The 19250-nt window shown below is 41.7% G+C and overlaps 1 protein-coding gene across 1 annotated transcript; it reads left to right on the plus strand.

Annotated features, from left to right (window-relative positions):
• Positions 1-3946: 3946 nt before the first annotated feature.
• Positions 3947-10203, plus strand: LOC147004281 (uncharacterized). The gene is made up of 6 exons (XM_085838434.1): positions 3947-3985; positions 7097-7187; positions 7656-7964; positions 8243-8320; positions 9297-9602; positions 9908-10203. Exons 1-6 carry the CDS (start codon positions 3947-3949, stop codon positions 10201-10203), a joined length of 1119 nt encoding a protein of 372 aa, XP_085694560.1.
• The last annotated feature ends 9047 nt before the right edge of the window (positions 10204-19250 follow it).

A 19250-nucleotide genomic window follows, 5' to 3' on the forward strand; every position in this document is an offset into this window, starting at 1 on the left:
CTGAGGTAGTGTCTATCTATTTCTCTGAGATGAGTTTCCTGTAAGCAGCAAAATGTTGGGTCTTGTTTGTGTAGCCAGTCTGTTAGTCTATGTCTTTTTATTGTGGAGTTGAGTCCATTGATATTAAGAGATATTAAGGCAAAGAAATTGTTGCTTCCTTTTATTTTTGTTGTTAAAGTTGGCATTCTGTTCTTGTGGCTGTCATCTTTTAGGTTTGTTGAGGGATTACCTTTTTGCTTTTTCTAGGACCTGGTTTCCATCTTTGTATTGTTCGTTTGTTTGTTTGTTTGTTTTTTCTGTTATTATCCTATGAAGGGCTGGATTCGGGGAAAGATAATGTGTGAATTTGGTTTTGTCGTGGAATACTTTGGTTTCTCCATATATGGTAATTGAGAGTTTGGCTGGGTATAGTAGGCTGGGCTGGCATTTGTGTTCTCTTAGTGTCTGTATAACATCTGTCCAGGCTCTTCTGACTTTCATAGTCTCTGGTGAAATATCTGGTGTAATTCTGATAGTCTTGCCTTTATATGTTACTTGACCTTTTTCCCTTACTGCTTTTAATATTCTATCTTTATTTAGTGCATTTTTGGTTCTGATTATTATGTGTCCGGAGGAATTTCTTTTCTAGTCCAGTCTATTTGGAGTTCTGTAGACTTCTTGTATATTCATGGGCATCTCTTTCTTTAGGTTTGGGAAGTTTTCTTCTATAATTTTGTTGAAGATATTTGCTTGTCTTTTGAGTTGAAAATCTTCATTCTCATCTACTCCCATTATCCGTAAGTTTGGTCTTCTCATTGTGTCCTGGATTTCCTGGATGTTTTGAGTTAGGATCTTTTTGCATTTTCCATTTTCTTTGATTGTTGTGCTGATGTTCTCTATTGAATCTTCTGCACCTGAGATTCTCTCTTCCATCTCTTGTATTCTGTTGCTGATGCTACAATCTATGGTTCCAGATTTCTTTCCCAGGATTTCTATCTCCAGCGTTGCCTCACTTTGGCTTTTCTTTATTGTGTCTACTTCCCTTTTTAGGTCTTTCATGGTTTTATTCAATTCCATCACCTCTTTGGTTGTGTTTTCCTGCAATTCTTTAAGGGATTTTTGTGCTTCCTCTTTAAGGTCTTCTACCTGTTTAGCAGTGTTCTTCTGTATTTCTTTAAGTGAGTTATTAAAGTCCTTCTTGATGTCCTCTACCATCATCATGAGATATGCTTTTAAATCCGGGTCTAGCATTTTGGGTGTGATGAGGTGCCCTGGACTGGGCGATGTGGGAGTGCTGGGTTCTGATGATGGAAAGTAGTCTTGGTTTCTCTTAGTAAGATTCTTACGTTTACCTTTAGCGATCTGGTAATCTCTGCAGTTAGTTGTTATAGTTGTCTCTGGTTAGAGATTGTTCCTCTGGTGATTCTGTTAGCCTCTATCAGCAGACCTGAGAGACTAGCTCTCTCCTCTGAGTTTCAATGGTCAGAGCACTCTCAGCAGACAAGATCTCCTCTTATAAGGAAGGTGCACAGATATCTGGCCTTAGGACTTCCCTCCTGGCCGAAGATGAAGGCCAAAAACTGGACCTTTCCCAGAAGCTGTGTTGCTTTGGGCTGTCACAGAAGCTGTTAGCTTCTCTAGTGTACACTCTCACCTGGGCAGACTACTTGCTGTGGAGTCCCGGAAGCAAGATGGCTCCCGCCGATGCTGAGGCCTACAAACTCTTTTCATGTTTCATTCTTGTCACTTTAGTAGGGGACATAAGTATAGGGGTAGGGGATGTGGTACTTCATGGTGAGGTTCATTTTGTGGGTACCTGATCCCTGTTGTCTACCCTCCATTTTCATAAGATTCCTGACCCTGAGTCTGCAACTCTCTCTACTTCACAGACAACAGCTGAGCAGCTCTTTCATTATCTGCCACTCTTGATGGAGGAATTCTGGTCAGTGATCCACAGACTCGATATTTTGAGAATACTGTGATAATGGGTTCAAAATTGAGTTGTACGAGGGTGGTACATGCAAGGTCAATTGAGAGAATATGAAAAATTATCTAAATATTTAGGTTTCAGATATTTAGATAAAATAGAATATCTGTCAAGGGACATTGCCACCAAACTCATTTTCTATCTCATATAGAGTTAGAAAGGATGGTTATGTTAGGTCTAATAATGGCCTGGTGATTCACATGTACACACACACACACACACACGCACTTTCACACACACACACACACACACACACACACATATATATATGACATATATATATATATATATATATATATACGTCAACATATATGTATCTTGATCTCTATCTGTCTCTATATCTCCCCATATCTATGTATCTATGTATCTAGGTATCTATGTGTCAATGTATCTATGTATCTGTGTATCTGTGTATCTATGTATCTATTTATCTATGTATCTATGTATCTAGTATCCATCTATATTGCACGTGACATTCCACATTGTACAATTACATCACTCTACGTCTAATTAAAGTCCATAAATTGTTTACTTTTTAAATGCATCATGACCTAGGGCTCTCTTCTGAGACATACATATATGTAATAGGTCTACAAGAAGGCCAGAAAAGAAGAAAGATCTACATTGCCTGCATGGTATCATCCTCCCTAGGAAGTGAATGCACTAACTGCAGTTAGAGCGGGGGTTTTCTGGTTTTGGGGGGAGATGTGTTATGAGTTGATGAAGCTCCCAAAGGGGTCACCTAAAGCCAGTCTGTGAGCCAAGCTTACTCAAACCACCACATTCCTCTCCCTGGCCCCTTGTTCAAACACAAGAGTCTATGGGCTATACCTAGCTATAGCATAATGCTAAAATATGCAGTCTAACTGAACAAGCCCCATACTATACAACAATCTCAAAAAAAAAATCGAAAGGCCATAATTTGATCATGTGGTTTAATGTTCAGTCAATGACTTTAGTGTAGTGCTGTATAAAATCAAAATCACAAAGCCGATCATATACCTCCAGCATCACAGGATATATATTCCTACTTGAAAAAGTTACAGTGAAGAAATACTGAACCAAAGCAAGATAAAAATTCATCTGTGCAAACTCCAAACTCTGTATCTCCATGTCTGTTACCAGCTTTGTTAAGAGCTTTGCTGAGCTGCTTATCTATGCCTCTGGTCTCTCTAATATCCTCAAGTCTAAATGGTAACCTTAAGTTGCATGTTCTTGTTCTAATGTCTGGGATCCACACATGATCATCTGGGCTCATCCATAGGGCTTGGGTCACTTTTTCATCTCTGCCTTCTATAGTACTCTAGGCTTTGGTGGATGACACTCCATTACTATTACTCTTGTTGGTCATCCCATGGTATTGGCATCTCCAAATGGCTGGGGACTTCTACTACATGTAGGTTTCACCAATAGCCTCTCAAAGGCTCCCTTCAATGTACCTAGTCACTAATTCTTTGCATGACTCCTTCAGTCCTAATTTATCAACTGCAACTAGGGCTGCACCTTCACACACAGGCTTCCCGAGGTGCTGAAGGCAAGGCCAACACCACAGTCACATCTCACCTGGATACCTGGGAACACCTAGAGTCTGACCTACCAAACAAAGAGCATACATGCAATGATCTGAGGCCTTAGGCACATAAGTAGCATAGGGCTGCCTTGTCTAGACTCAGTAGGAGAGGATGATCTTAAAACTGCATAGACTTTATGGATCAGGGTAGAGGTAATACCCAGGGAGTCCACCTACTCAGAGATCAAGTAGAGATTTGGAGGGGGCCAGCCTTTGGGGTGAAAATATATTGATGAGTTTTATATGAAAGGAAAAGGAAAAAAAAAACAATTAAAAATAAAGAAACTACAAACATTAAGAAAACAGCAACAAAAACAACAACAACAAAGGGCCTTCCCGGGTATCTCTGGGAGACAAGGCTCAGCTGCTCTCCACAACCCCTTCATATCTTAAAAATCAGTACCACCTGGATGAATCTCATCTATTACCACATCCAGATACAGCATGAGGTACAACCTTGGCAATCTCTGGAACACAGCTTCTTAGTACTCTCAGATAACACTTCTCAGAAGATTTCACCTCAGTGATAGTGGTCTCTTTATTATAATAAACTCTAATTTCTATGCTCTATTTAACCAGCATCAATTGTCCCACTAACCTCCTCTATTCCTGTTTCGAAAGCTAGAGTCACATTGAAGGAAACTCCTAGTTTCTTTGCAAAGTTAATTATTTGAAAGGATGTTTTCTTGAGGCACAGAGGTGAAAAGGATGTCTCCCTGAGGAAGACACGGGTAAAGGATGTTTTGCTGAAGCAGACACAGGTGAAAGGATGTTTGATGTAGCAAACAGGTGAAAGGACCTGTGATGTTGGCATATAAAATGTCTCTACAAACATTAGGGGATAATGAGCACTGAGCGTCAGTTTGGTTTTCTCTGAGTCACTATTCTTCCCTAAGTATACACAAGTATTGGTTGGCCCTACCTAGGGACATTGAGTGATTACAGGTGGAAAAGCTAGCTCCGATTGAGAAACCCTCATCCAAGAAATCCTACCTAGATTCCTGCATCAGATTTCTGCTTTGTGGGCTCTCCTCAGGCCAGTTGTCATATCTGTCAGTTTCTTCCTGACCGGATTGTAGCTTCTGGTTTGTGCCTTGTGTGTCTGAGTAGAGAAGGGACTGAAGCTGCTGGTTTGAATGTGATATCTGCCTGCCTAGAGGACTGGTCTGCAACAACTGTATCATGTTTGCGGTTTGCTATGGGACTGAACTGCTGCCAAAGATTGAGCTCGCCTCCTAAAAAGTATTGATGAACAAGTCCACTTCCCCCATACTCTAATGACATTTCACTTCAAGTTCATTTGTGGGATGGCAGGTTAGAGTCGAGGTTGAACCCATTTTAATAATAGGTTGCAATATACTTGATGCCTAATTTGTACTGGGCCAAAGCTGCAGGGTTCTACTGCTTGGTGTACTGGGACATGGCACCCCATGTTCTATTCCATCTTTACCAACTTTCTGTGTTCAGTGATTTCATTCATTGCCTATGCTTGGCTCTCCTGGAACTTAATCTGTAGACGACCTTAAATTCAGAGATACACAGGCTTCTGTCCCCTGAGTCTTGTGATTAAAGGTGTGCATCACCACGCCTGTACTTAACCTTTTTTTCACCTAGGGCTTGGAATGAGCCAGGCTCATCATGAATTCAAAGATCTGCTTGCCTTTGAACCATAGATTTTTTTGTTGTTGTTGTTTTAGTCTTATGATTGTTATGTTTATCCTTAAGCTCCTGGTCACTGTAAATCAAAAAACAAAGTCTATTCTTTTAAAGACTTTTTATAGACACCCTTTGCAATTTCAAATGATCTCAGTCTTTTCACCTTAGCCTCAAACAGATTCTTCAGACAAGGGCAAAAAGCAGCCATATTTTCCACCAAATATCAGAAAAACCCATCTCTAGGCCACATACTAACATTCTTCTCCTCTGAAACAAACCTCTTGAGGACTACACCCAGAGTTCAGTTCACCGTCAGCATCAGTGACATCCATGTCCCTGCTGGAATAACCCACCCAGCTCCACTTAAGACATTCCACGGCTTTTCTGATCTAAAGTCCCCAAATCCACTTTCCTTTAAATCAAAACGTGTACAGGTCTATGACATCAGTATCTCAGTGCTGGTACCAACTTCTGCCTGATTTTGGGTTCCCATTGCTCTGAAGAGACTCCATGTCCAACAACTCTTAGGAATGAAAACATTTAACTGGGAATGACATTGGGGTTCTGAAGTTCAGCCCCATATCATGAAGAGAGGAATCATGGCAGCATCTAGGCAGACATGGGGGTGCAGCACCTGAGAATCCACTGCCTTCATCCAGAGGAGAAAGCCAGGACACCTAAGAAGGTATTTAGTAAATGTGTTAATGTCTGGGCCTTACTTTAGATCCCAGCATATGAGAGAGGGAGCTATAGGCAGTGGATCGATCAGTGTATCAGACACCAGATTTTGGTCTTAACTTTAGTGAGTTGAAGAATGCCCAGAACTAGGTGAATAAACCCTGTCTCATAAAATGAACTTAAATGAATTGGCCTAGTTTCTTTGGTCATTTTCAGTGGAGACTGTGGGGTCTTGCTTATGTAGCTTAGGAGATCCTGCTCATGAGCCTGTTTCTTTCCTCAGCATGGGATGTAGGATTAAAGGCACCAGGTCAACAATTGAGCCACCCTAAACATACAGGTTGGGTGGGTCAGATTCAATTAAACTGTAGAGCTTTATAAAGAACCACATTTGCACAGGAGTCTCCGACTTGTAGTAGCCCAGGGAAGTAAGCACAGCTCCTTGCACCGCAGACTCTTGTGAACACCGGGACACATTAGAACCTACTTTCCTCACTGTGTTCGGGAAAGGAATCTCAAGAGACAAAATGCAGGTGAGTTGGGGGCAATTAAATTCACTCCTATTTTCTGTAGGGTAACTGGGATATTTGTGCCTCGGCACATACAAAATATGGTTAGCTACCTTGAATTTGAACCCATGTCTGTAAATTGAAGAGGTACACCAATTACATTTATTTTGTCCTTGGGTTTTTAGGTTTTAGCCCACAACCAACTATGTAGCCAAGAATGATGTTAAATTTCTGAGAATCCCCATTCCTCTTAGCAGTGAATGCCATTATGGCCACCTGTCAGACATCCATATTGTGTGACTTAGGATGGAAAAGTGTAGTTTCACACAGTTTCTCTTGATATCTTACTGTGTCTGAAGCATAGCTGGAGTTGATTAGATTTTGAAAGGGAATTTTTTCCCCTGCAGAAAATGGTAAGAATGTGAACTGGAGAGAGTGAGTGGCTGTGGTCTTCTCAAAGGAGAGTTGCTTCCGTTTCTTTCCTCCACTTGATCAAGGGCTCCTGCCTTGTTCACTGTAGATCCTCTTTGGATTAACCTCAGAGGCCAACTTTCCCATTAGAAGAGAATGGACCAGCATCTGTGAATGAGGAAGTAAGGGTGCATTGTTTTAGCTTATGCAACTGGAGGCTGCTACCTGAGTCCATTCACAGCTGGGAACAGGGATTCCTGTAGCTTGCAACCTGCTTTAATATTTCATTGTTTCCTTTCTGCACAGAGAGAAGATAACCGAGTCCAAAGTGTGAGAAATGACAAAGAATCCAATAGGAGAAGGAGGAGGCTGAGGCAGGAAGGCCAAAGTTCCTCAGGTATTCAGAGTGAAATTCCTGCTCTCCTATTCTCTTGCTCTGTGACTTCGAGTAGATGAAAGAGCCCCGACTTGGACATCTGTAGCAAGGATAGACCAGCATTCAGTGGTCCCTGATGTATGCCCTTGTCCCAGAAGGCTCTGAGTGTCTCCCTGTCGTGGATGTGGTTATGAGTCTCTTCAGATCCAACATTCCCTGGTAGCACTAATGCTGTGGATCCCATTGTATTCTGGGACCAAACCATCCCTAAATCTGCAGACACCTATGTTTTCCCAATGAGTGTACTTCTTACTGTGAAGAGCAGGGTAGGTGCTGTAACAGGGCTGGTAAGACTGTGTTCCTAACCACTTGATAAATGAGGGAAGCCATTGTTGGCCAATCAGTGTGCAGGGAAAGTCCCTAAGCAAAGTTGACATGGTCATGTGTGTTACCTTTGATATCCTCATCGCATCCCTCTTTGCCTCGCAGGTCCGTGGGATAGCCCGTGGATTGAGGATGAAATCTGGATCTTGCTGGAAGAGTGGGCAATGGTTGAATATGAACTCGGAGACCCAGGCAATAAGATGCATGAGAAGGCCAAGTTCCTTAGCAGACGCCTCTCTAATCGGGGTCTGAGGAAGAGCAAGCATAGCTGCCTTGATGTGATGGTGAAGATGAAGGACCTGCACACACGTCTTTGTAACGAGAGGCCCCGGGCTTACCGCTTGTATTCGCCTTATGATTGGATCCTGTACGAGATCTTGGGCCACCCCAGATCCCAGGGAGGCTATGTGCCAGGTGAGTCTCTTGTGTAGAGGGGATTTTGAGGTCCCAGAGGAAAGCATCAGCTGGGCATAGAGCAGAGCACACAACTGCTGCAAGTCCTTTTCCCATAGGCCTTTATTTCCCATAGTGGCCTGCTCCTTGTGTCAAACTTCCTCTGTCACTCCAAGGCAATGGACTTTCTTCTTGTTCATACTTGACTCTGACCCAGAGTCCAGACAATCGCTTCTAGAGCCTGAAAGAGAGTGAGGGTGCCATTTTAAACGCCTTCTCTTTCTTCTCCCCTCACTCAGGTCCTTGGTTTGATGGGCACGGGAATCCCCCAGCTTCCTATGCACCTTCCCTCTGCATTGGTGGTGCCATCTCTCCAGGTATGCACATTGGCATTATCGCATCCCTACCACTATTGGAAAGCTTAAGGGGAACTCATCACTGATGATGTCCAAGGGTGATGAAATTCTGATTTCCTGTTGGAAGGATTGGAACTCCCATATATCCTTTGATATTTTCCCTTGCATTTGGACTTGTGTGGGGGATATTCTATCACGTTAGGTATGACTATGACACTGTTAAATATACAATGCATTTGCCATTTCTCCGTGGATGGCTTTATCACCCATCTGTGACTGTATACCAGTTATGGTTTCCTTTGGAAAGGAGGCATGACTTGAGGTGGCATCATAGTCAGGAGTTGACAGGAGGTGGTCTTGTCATGGCTGTTCTTTGTCGTCAAGTTGATTATATCATAGTTAGAAGGAAACAAACCATTAAAGTTCTGTGTTTGTGTCTTACTTTCAGCTCAAGTTTCCAAGAAGTGAAGATAGTTAGCAAATGTGTGACATTGGCATCCCATGCCTTTAATTCCAGTACTTGGGAGGGGGAGCCAGAGGCAAGCACATCAGTGTGATGTCCTAGATAGTTTGGGCTTAGTGTTAGTGAGCTGTAGGATGGCCAGCACCATGGAAGGAGACCCCAATACATAAAAGAAACTTCAATGAACTGACCTTGGTTTCACTCGGTGTCTCTGATATTTTTAAGTTGAGACAGTGTGGTCTTCCAAGGTTGGATTATATTGCCTGAAACCTGCCCTTGGCTGAAACCTAAATCTGAACTCCTATTCATTTTCTAAAGCTGAAGACACTGATGAATTCCCAGTGAGTGTACCTCTTGGTATTAAGAGCCTGGTAGACTCTGGATCCTGGGCTCTGCTGCAAGTGTTCCCAAGGTCTTGATAACAGAAAGTAACCATTTTTGTCAGTTCAATGTGCAGGGAGAATCCCTGAGGAAAGGTGACAGGTATGAGTGTGTGACCTCCAATATACTCATCTTGCCCCTCTGTCTCTGCAGGCCCTTCCTGTAGCCCATGGACCGACCCTGAAATCAAGATCTTCCTGCAGGAGTGGCAAGTGGTTGAATGGGAAATTGGCCACCCAGGCCAGAAGATCAAGCAGAAGAGCAGTCTTGTTTGCCAGCGTCTCTATCATCGAGGCCTGTTCAAGGACATCCAAAGCTGTTTGGACCTGATGTGGACCATGAAGGATCTGCACTCGACTCTCAGTAGAGAGAGATCCAGGGATGTATCCTTGTATTCTCCTTATAGAGATTATCTGGACAGGATCTTCGACCCCAAATGTCAGAGAGGCCGTGTTCCAGGTGAGTCTCTTCTGCATAGACACTTGGGGTTCTGAAAGTCGTGGCATCAGATGGCCTGTCCTTCATGAGGACAGAGCTGAGCAGACTATGGAGTGAAGCCCCATTCCCACAGGGCTGTGTTGTTGCATACAGCACAAATTCTGGCCCCCAATGTCTAACTTCCCGTGTCACCTCAAGGCAATGGAATTTGGACTTGTTCATAGTTGACTCTGACCCAGAGGCCAGACAATTACTTAGAGAGACTCAGGGAGAGTGAGGGTGCCATGTTTATGCTTTCACTCTCTCTCTCTTTGTTCTCCTCTCAGGTGCTCTGTATAACCGGTCTGGTTATCCCAGGCCTTCCTCAAGCCCTCAAACTCCAATGGTGATGCCATCTCCAGTATACCAGCCTTGGGATTATGGCATGTCTGCATCTTCGGGACAGCTTCCTGGGAACCTATCACTGATGATGTGCAGTCAGGACTCACTGGTTCCCAGATGGGATGCCTGGAATGCCACCTATCTATTGCCAGTTCAACATGGACTTCCTGCCTCTCTCCCTGGAGACAACAATTTTCAGCTGCTGTGGTCACCTCGTGATGAGAGCTCAAGTCCTCAGTGAAGACATGTTGGGACTTTTCTTTTTCCTCTAAAAACCACTAAGACTCTTCCAGCACTGTATGGATCCTCAATTTCTCTATCTTATTGTAAAGGAAAGTGAAATCAAATAAATTATTTTAACATAACTCTTTTCTTTATTTTTTTTCAATTTTTTGGGGGGTATTCATTACATTTAAATTTCCAATGGTATCCCAAAAGTCCCCCACACGCTCCCCCACTCACTCACCCAACCACCCACTCCCTCTTCTTGGCCCTCTTGTTCTCCCATACTGAGGTATATAAAGTTTGCATGAGTAATGGGCCTCTCTTTACACTGATGGCCCACTAGGCCATTTCCTGATTCATATGCAGCTAGAGACATAAGCTCCAGGGCGGCGGGGGGGGGGGGGGGCGGTTCTGGTTATTTCATATTGTTGTTCCACCTATAGGATTGCAGATCTCTTTGGCTCCCTGGGTACTTTCTCTAGCTCCTCCATTGGGGGCCTTGTGATCCTTCCAATAGCTGACTGTGAGCATCCACTTCTGTGTTTGCTAGACCCAACATAGCCTCACAAGAGACAGCTCTATCTGGGTCCTTTCAGCAAATTCTTGATAGTGTCTGCAATGGTGTCAGCATTTGGAAGCTGATTATGGGATGGAGTCCCAGAAATGGCAGTCTCTAGATGGTCCATCGTCTGGTCTCAGCTCCAAAATTTGTCTCTGTAACTTCTTCCAAGGGGGTTATCTTTCCAATTCTAAGAAGGGGTAAAGTGTCTACACTTTGGTCTTTGATCTTCTTGAGTTTCATGCATTTAGCAAATTGTATCTTATATCTTGGGTATCCTAAGATTCTGGACTCATATCCACTTGTCAGTGAGTACATATTGTGTGAGTTCCTTTGTGATTGGGTAACCTCACTCAGGATGATGCCCTCCAGGTCCATCCATCTGCCTAGGAATTTCAAAAATTCATTCTTTTTAATAGCTGAGCAGTACTCCATTGTGTAAACGTACCACATTTTCTGTATCCATTCCTCTGTTTAGTGGCATCTGGGTTCTTTCCAGCTTCTGGCTATTATATATGAAGCTGCTATGAACATAGTGGAGCATGTGTCCTTCTTACCGGTTGGAAAATCTTCTGGATAGATGCCCAGGAGAGGTATTGCAGGATCCTCCAGTAGTATTATGTCCAATTTACTGAGGAACCACCAGAGTGATTTCCAGTGTAGTTAAACAAGCTTGCAGTCCCACCAACACTGGAGGAGTGTTCCTCTTTCTCCACATCCTTGCCAGCATCTGCTGTCACCTGAATTTTTGATCTTAGCCATTCTGACTGGTGTGAGGTGGAATCTCAGGGTTGTTTTTATTTTCATTTCCCTGATGATTAAGGATGTTGAACGTTTTTTCAGGTGCTTCTCTGCCATTCGTTATTCCTCAAGTGAGAATTCTTTGTTCAGCTCTGAGCCCCATTTTTTAATGGGATTATTTGATTTTCTGGAGTCCACCTTCTTGAGTTCTTTATATATATTGGATATTAGTCCCCTATCTTATTTCCTATAGGTAAAGATCCTTTCCCAATGTGTTAGTGGTCTTTTTGTCGTATTGATGGTGTCTTTTTTGCCTTGCAGAAACTTTGCAACTTTATGAGGTCCCATTTATCGATTCTTGATCTTACAGCACAAAGCATTGCTGTTCTATTCAGGAATTCTTCCCCTGTACCCATATCTTCAAGACTTTTCCCTACTTTCTCTTCTATAAGTTTCAGTGTCTCTGGTTTATGTCGAGTCCCTGATTCCACTTAGAGTTGACTTTAGTCCAAGGAGATAGGAATGGATCAATTCACATTCTTCTACATGATAACCGCCAATAGTGCCAGCACCATTTGTTGAAAATGCTGCCTTTTCCCACGGAATGGTTTCTGCTCCCTTGTCATAGATCAAGTGACCATAGCTGTTTGGGTTCATCTGTGGGTCTTCAATTCTATTCCATTGGTGTACTTGTCTGTTGCTATACCAGTACCATGCAGTATTTATCTCAATTGCTCTCTAGTACAACTTTAGTTCAGGCATGGTGATTCCACCAGAGGTGCTTTTATCCTTGAGAAGAGCTTTTGCAATCCTAGGTTTTTTTTTTTTTTTTATTCCAGGTGAATCTGCCGATTGCCCTTTCTAATTTGTTGAAGATTTGAGTTGGAATTTTGATGGGGATGGCATTGAACCTGTAGATTGCTTTTGGCAAGATAGCCATTTTTACTATATTGATCCTGCCAATCCATGAGCATGGGAGATCTTTCCATCTTCTGAGATCTTCTATAATTTCTTTCTTCAGAGACTTGAAATTCTTATCATACAGATCTTTCACTTCCTTAGAGTCATGCCAAGGTATTTTATATTATTTGTGACTATTGAGAAGTATGTTGTTTCCCTAATTTCTTTCTCAGCCTGATTATCCTTTGTTTACAGAAAGGCCATTGATTTGTTTGAGTTAATTTTATATCCAGCTACTTCATTGAAGCTGTTTATCAGGCTTAGGAGTTCTCTGTTGGAATTTTTAGGGTCACTTATATATACTATCATATCATCCGCAGGAAGTGGTATTTTTACTTCTTCCTTTCCAATTTGTATCCCCTTGATGACTTTTGTTGTCTAATTGCTCTGGCTAGGACTTCAAGTACAATGTTAAATAGGTAGGGAGAGAGTGGACAGCCTTGTCTAGTCCCTGATTTTAGTGGGATTGCTTCCAGCTTCTCACCGTTTACTTTGATGTTGGCTACTGCTTTGTTGTAGATTGCTTTTATCATGTTTAGGTATAGGCCTTGAATTCCTGATCTTTCCAAGACTTTTACCATGAATGCCTGTTGGATTTTGTGGCATGCTTTCTCCTCATCTAACGAGATGATCATGTTTTTTTTTTTTTTTTTTTTTTTTTTTGTCTTTGAGTTTGTTTATATACTGGATTACATTGCTGGATTTCCGTATATTGAACCATCCCTGCATCCCTGGGATGAAACCTACTTGGTCAGGTTGGATGATTGTTTTTGTTATGTTCTTGGATTCGGTTAGCGAGGACTTTATTGAGGATTTTTGCATCGATATTCATAAGGGAAATTGGTCTGAAGTTCTCTATCTTTTTTGGGTCTTTTTGTGGTTGAGGTATCAGAGTAATTGTGGCTTCATAGAATGAGTTTGGTAGAGTACCTTCTGTTTCTCTTTTGAGGAATAGTTTGTGAAGAACTGGGATTAGATCTTCTTTGAAGGTCTGATAGAACTCTGCACTAAACCCATCTGGTCCTGGGCTTTTTTTGTTTGGGAGACTATTAATGACTGCTTCTATTTCATTAGGGGATATAGGACTGTTTAGATCATAAACTGGATCTTGATTTAACTTTGGTACCTGGTATCTGTCTAGAATCTTGTCCATTTCATCCAGGTTCTCCAGTTTTCTTGAGTATAGCCTTCTCTAGAAGGATCTGATGGTGTGTTGGATTTCTTCAGGATCTGTTGTTATGTCTCCCTTTTCATTTCTGATTTTGTTCATTTGGATTCTTTCTCTGTGCCCTCTAGTGAGTCTGGCTAAGGGTTTATCTATCTTGTTGATTTTCTCAAAGAACCTGTTCCTCGTTTGGTTGATTCTTTGAATAGTTCTTCTTGTTTCCACTTGGTTGATTTCGCCCCTGAGTTTGATTATTTCCTGCCATCTACTCCTCTTAGGTGAATTTGCTTCCTTTTGTTCTAGAGATTTTAGGCGTGTTGTCAAGCTGCTAGTGTGTGCTCTCTCTAGTTTCTTTTTGGAGGCATTCAGAGCTATGAGTTTCCCTCTTAGCAATGCTTTCATTGTGTCCCATAAGTTTGGGAATGTTGTGGCTTCATTTTCATTAAACTCCAAAAAGTCCTTAATTTCTTTCTTTATTCCTTCCTTGACCAAGGTATCATTGAGAAGTGTGTTGTTCATTTTCCAAGTGAATGTTGGCTTTCTATTATTTATTTTGTTATTGAAGATCAGCCTTAGTCCATGGTGATCTGATAGGATGCATGGGACAAATTCAATATTTTTGTATATTCTAAGGCTGGTTTTGTTACCAATTATGTGGTCAATTTTGGAGAAGGTACCATGAGGTGCTGAGAAGAACGTATATCCTTTTGTTTTAGGATAAAATGTTCTGTAGATATCTGTTAGATCCATTTGTTTCATAACTTCTGTTAGTTTCACTGTGACCCTGTTTACTTTATGTTTCCATGATCTGTCCATTGGTGAAAGTGGTGTGTTGAAGTCTCCCACTCTTATTGTGTGAGGGTCAATCTTTGCTTTGAGCTTTACTAAAGTTTCTTTAATGAATGTGGCTGCCCTTGTATTTGGAGCATAGATATTCAGAATTGAGAGTTCCTCTTGGAGGATTTTACATTTGATGAGTATGAAGTGGCCCTCCTTGTCTTTTTTGATGACTCTTGGTTGGAAGTCGATTTTATTAGATAATAGAATGGCTACTCCAGCTTGTTTCTTCAGACCATTTGCTTGGAAAAATTGTTTTCCAGCCTTTCATTCTGAGGTAGTGTCTATCTTTTTCTCTGAAATGAGTTTCCTCAAAAGCAGCAAAATGTTGGGTCTTGTTTGTGTAGCCAGTCTGTTAGTCTATGTCTTTTTATTGTGGAGTTGAGTCCATTGATATTAAGAGATATTAAGGGAAAGAAATTGTTGCTTCCTATTATTTTTGTTGTTAAAGTTGGCATTCTGTTCTTGTGGCTGTCATCTTTTAGGTTTGTTGAGGGATTACCTTCTTGCTTTTTCTAGGACCTGGTTTCCATCTTTGTATTGTTTGTTTGTTTGTTTGTTTGTTTTTTCTGTTATTATCCTTTGAAGGGCTGGATTCGGGGAAAGATAATGTGTGAATTTCGTTTTGTCGTGGAATACTTTGGTTTCTCCATATATGGTAATTGAGAGTTTGGCTGGGTATAGTAGGCTGGGCTGGCATTTGTGTTCTCTTCTTGTCTGTATAACATCTGTCCAGGCTCTTCTGACTTTCATAGTCAGAGAAAATATCCCTGTTATACTTGTCTTTATCCAAACCTGTGGAACATTTCCTTCTTGAAAGGAAACTAATGTGGGAGGGCTCAATCCATTGTTGTTGGTGCTACCCCTAGCCTAGTGGTTATGGGTGCTATAACCAAGCAGGTTGAACAAGCTATGGATCATCAAACCAGTAAATATTTCTCCATGAACCAGTTCCTGCTTCCAGGTCCCTGCCTTGAGTTTCTGCCTTGTCTTCTCTGGATGTTGGATTACAAGATGTAATATCAATTAAACACTTTTTTTTTTCCAGATTGATTTTATTCAGGATATTTTGTCACAGGTGGCAACTCTGTCTAAGGCAAATGTGGTACCAGGTTCATTGGGTATAAACCCTTAAAGTCAGCCTCCTTTCTCCTGCAGGGCTCTGCTTCATTAAAGTTTCATAATCTTTCCCAAACAGTGCTACCAATGATGAAGAAGTACTTAAATATGTGAGCACTGTTAACATTTCTCATTTGACCATCAAACTCTGAATAGGTATAGTCCTTTTCAAGACAGCAAGTAAGGACAGACGATACCTACAATGATATCTGTGATACAGTTTTAAAATGGGGATTGCATTCAGGACAAATGATAAAATAGGGAGACATTAATACTCCTTCTCACATTTTATTTGTTGATTGATTACCTTTTAAGGCTATTTTATTTAAAAATTAGTTAATTGTCATACAATATATATTTTATATTTTTTTCCAACAGTTCCTCCCAGGTTTTTCTCACTTCCCTACCCAGGCAACTTTATGTTTTTTTTTTTTTTTTCCTCTGTCTCTGTTTTAGAAGAAATAATGAAATAAAAATAGGCATGCAAAAAATCCACAAAACCAGACAGTAAAATACATATTCATGAGGGCTCTGTGGCAGAGCACCTAGGGGAGCCATCTTGGGTCCCAGATCCCTCAGTGACTAGTCCGTGCAGGTGACAGTGTGGACTACAGAAGCTACACAGCTTCTGGGACAGGTAGAACCAACACAGCTTCTGGAACAGACCCCTTTTTGGGCTCCAGACATCCAGGCACCTTCCCCACCAGAGGAGAGGTGTCCACCCCGCCCAGGAGGGCTCTGCCACAGAGCACCTGGGGGAGCAATCTTGGGTCTCAGATCCCTAAGAGAAGAGTCAGCACAAGTGAGAGTGTGGACTACAGAAGCTACACAGCTTCTGGGACAGGCAGAAGTGACACAGCTTCTGGAACAGGCCTTAATTTTCAGTCCATAGGAAGGTCTGAACTCCAGATATCTGTGCACCTTCAATGCAAGAGGAGAGCTTCCCTGCAGAGAGAACTCTGATACCTGAAACTCAGGAGAGAGCTACACTCCCAGGTCTGCTGACAGAGGCTAAGAGAATCACAGGAGGAACAAGCTCCAACCAGAGACAACTATAACAACTAACTCCAGAGAATATCAAATGGCAAAAGGCAAATGTAAGAATCTTACTTATAGAAACCAAGACCACTTATCATCATCAGAACCCAGCACTCCCACCTCAGCCAGTCCTGGATACCCCAACACACCCGAAAAGCTAGACCCGGATTTAAAATCATATCTCATGGTAAAATGACATCAAGAAGGACTTTAATAACTCACTTAAAGAAATACAGGAGAACACTGCTAAAGAGGTAGAAGTTCTTAATGAAAAACAGGAAAACACAACCAAACAGGTGATGGAATTGAACAAAACCATACAAGACCTAAAAAGGGAAGTAGATACAATAAGGAAAACCCAAAGTTGGAAAATGCTGGAGATAGAAACCCTAGAAAAGAAATCTGGAACCATAGAAACGAGCATCAGCAACAGAATACAAGAGATGGAAGAGAGAATCTCAGGTGCATAAGATTCCATAGAGAACATGGGCACAACAATCAAAGAAAATGCAAAATGCTAAAAGATTCTAACTCAAAACATCCACGAAATCCAGAACACAATGAGGAGACCAAATCTACAGATAATAGGAGTATATAAGAATGAAGATTTTCAACTTAAAGGGCCAGCAAATATCTTCAACAAAATTATAGAAGAAAACTTCCCAAACTTAAAGAAAGAGATGCCTGTGAACATACAAGAAGCCAACAGAACTCCAAATAGACTGGACCAGAAAAGAAATTCCTCCCAACACATAATAATCAGAACAACAAAAGCACTAAATAAAGATAGAATATTAGAAGTAGTAAGGGAAAAAAGGTCAATTAACATATAAAGGCAGGCCTATTAGAATTACACCAGACTTTTCACCAGAGACTATGAAAGCCAGAATATCCTGGACAGATGTTATACAGACCCTAAGAGAACACAAATGCCATCCCAGGCTACAATACCCAGAAAAACACTCAATTACCATAGATGGAGAAACCAAAGTATTCCATGATAAAACCAAATTCACACAATATCTTTCCACGCATCCAGCACTTCAAAGGATAATAAAAGGAAAACACCAACACAAGGATGGAAACTACACTCAAGAAAAAGCAAGAAAGTTATCCTTCAACAAACCTAAAGTAAGACAGCTGCAAGAACAAAATCCCAAATTTAACATAAAAATATCAAGAAGAAAGAATTACTTTTCTTTAATTTCTCTTAATATCAATGGACTCAATTCCCCAATAAAAAGACATAGACTAATAGACTGGCTACACAAACAGGACCCAACATTTTGTTGCTTACAGGAAACTCACCTCAGGGAAAAGGACAGACACTACCTCAGAGTGAAAGGCTGGAAAACAATTTTCCAAGCAAATGGTCTGAAGAAACAAGCTAGAGTAGCCATTCTTATATCGAATAAAGCTGACTTCCAACCCAAAGTTATCAAAAAAGACAAGGAGGGCACTTCATACTCATCATGGTAAAATTTACGAAGATTAACTCTCAATTCTAAATATCTATGCCCCAAATACAAGGGCAGCCACATTTATTAAAGAAACTTTAGTAAAGCTCAAACCACATATTGCACCTCACACAATAATAGTGGGTGACTTCAACACCCCACTCTCACCAATGTACAGATCCTGTGTGAGGAGCTGCCCTCACATTCGCCATTATAAGATGGCGCTGACACCTGTGTTCTAAGTAGTAAACAAGCAAGCTGCGCATGTGCAGGGGTAGCTTTCCTCTCCATGTGCTCTGCCTTCCCCATGACGACTACTCTGGTCGATGGGCTGCAGCCAATCAGGGAGCGACACGTCCAAGGCGGAGGACAATCCTCCATAAAAGGGATGGGGCTCCGCCATTTTCCTCTTCTTCTCCAATGGCTCCTGAAGAAATGAGAAATAAAGCTTTTGCCACAGAAGATTCCGATTGTCCTGAGCGTGTTCTTGCCGGTGGGGACAAAAGCTCAGGATAAGTGGCGCCGAGAAACCCGGGAACTACCATCACACCAGCGCAAGGAAGATCCCCCATTTGCAGGGCCGAACCAGAACTGTGGGGACGTGCATTACAGCTTTACAAGGTATGTCTGGTCTTGAACTTTCTCTAGTGTTAAAAGCCCTTTTGTTCCTTTTCACATGTCAACAAGTGGTTAAGGCAGGGTGGAGAATTCTGAACGAAATTCAAGACAGTCTATCAGAAGTAAAGCGGGGAGAGAGAGCAGGAGCAAAGAGGAAACATGGTGCACCAAATAAGTATACAGGCCTTTCCACGGGTCTTGAACCCGAGGAAAAGTTAATGTCAGGGAAGAATACCTGGGGAGAGATTGAAAGGAAAGAGGAGAAAAAAGATGAGTTTAAGGAGCCAGCACTTAGTAGCTCTGAATCAGATGAAAATAAGTATACAGGCCTTTCCATTGGTCTTGAACCCGAGGAAAAGTTAATGTCAGGGAAGAATACCTGGGGAGAGATTGAAAGGAAAGAGGAGAAAAAAGATGAGTTTAAGGAGCCAGCTCTTAGTAGCTGTGAATCAGATGAAGAAATTAGCACCTCTGAGGAAACAGACTTGGAGGAGAAAGCAGCTCGTTATGAGAGAGAAAAGTACCAGCCAGATGAAATTCGATCTTATAGGTCAAGAAAAATGCCAAAA

Source organism: Mus caroli, unplaced genomic scaffold (genome assembly GCF_978045245.1).
Source record: "Mus caroli unplaced genomic scaffold, Mus_caroli_1 scaffold_6, whole genome shotgun sequence".
NCBI lineage: Eukaryota > Metazoa > Chordata > Mammalia > Rodentia > Muridae > Mus > Mus caroli.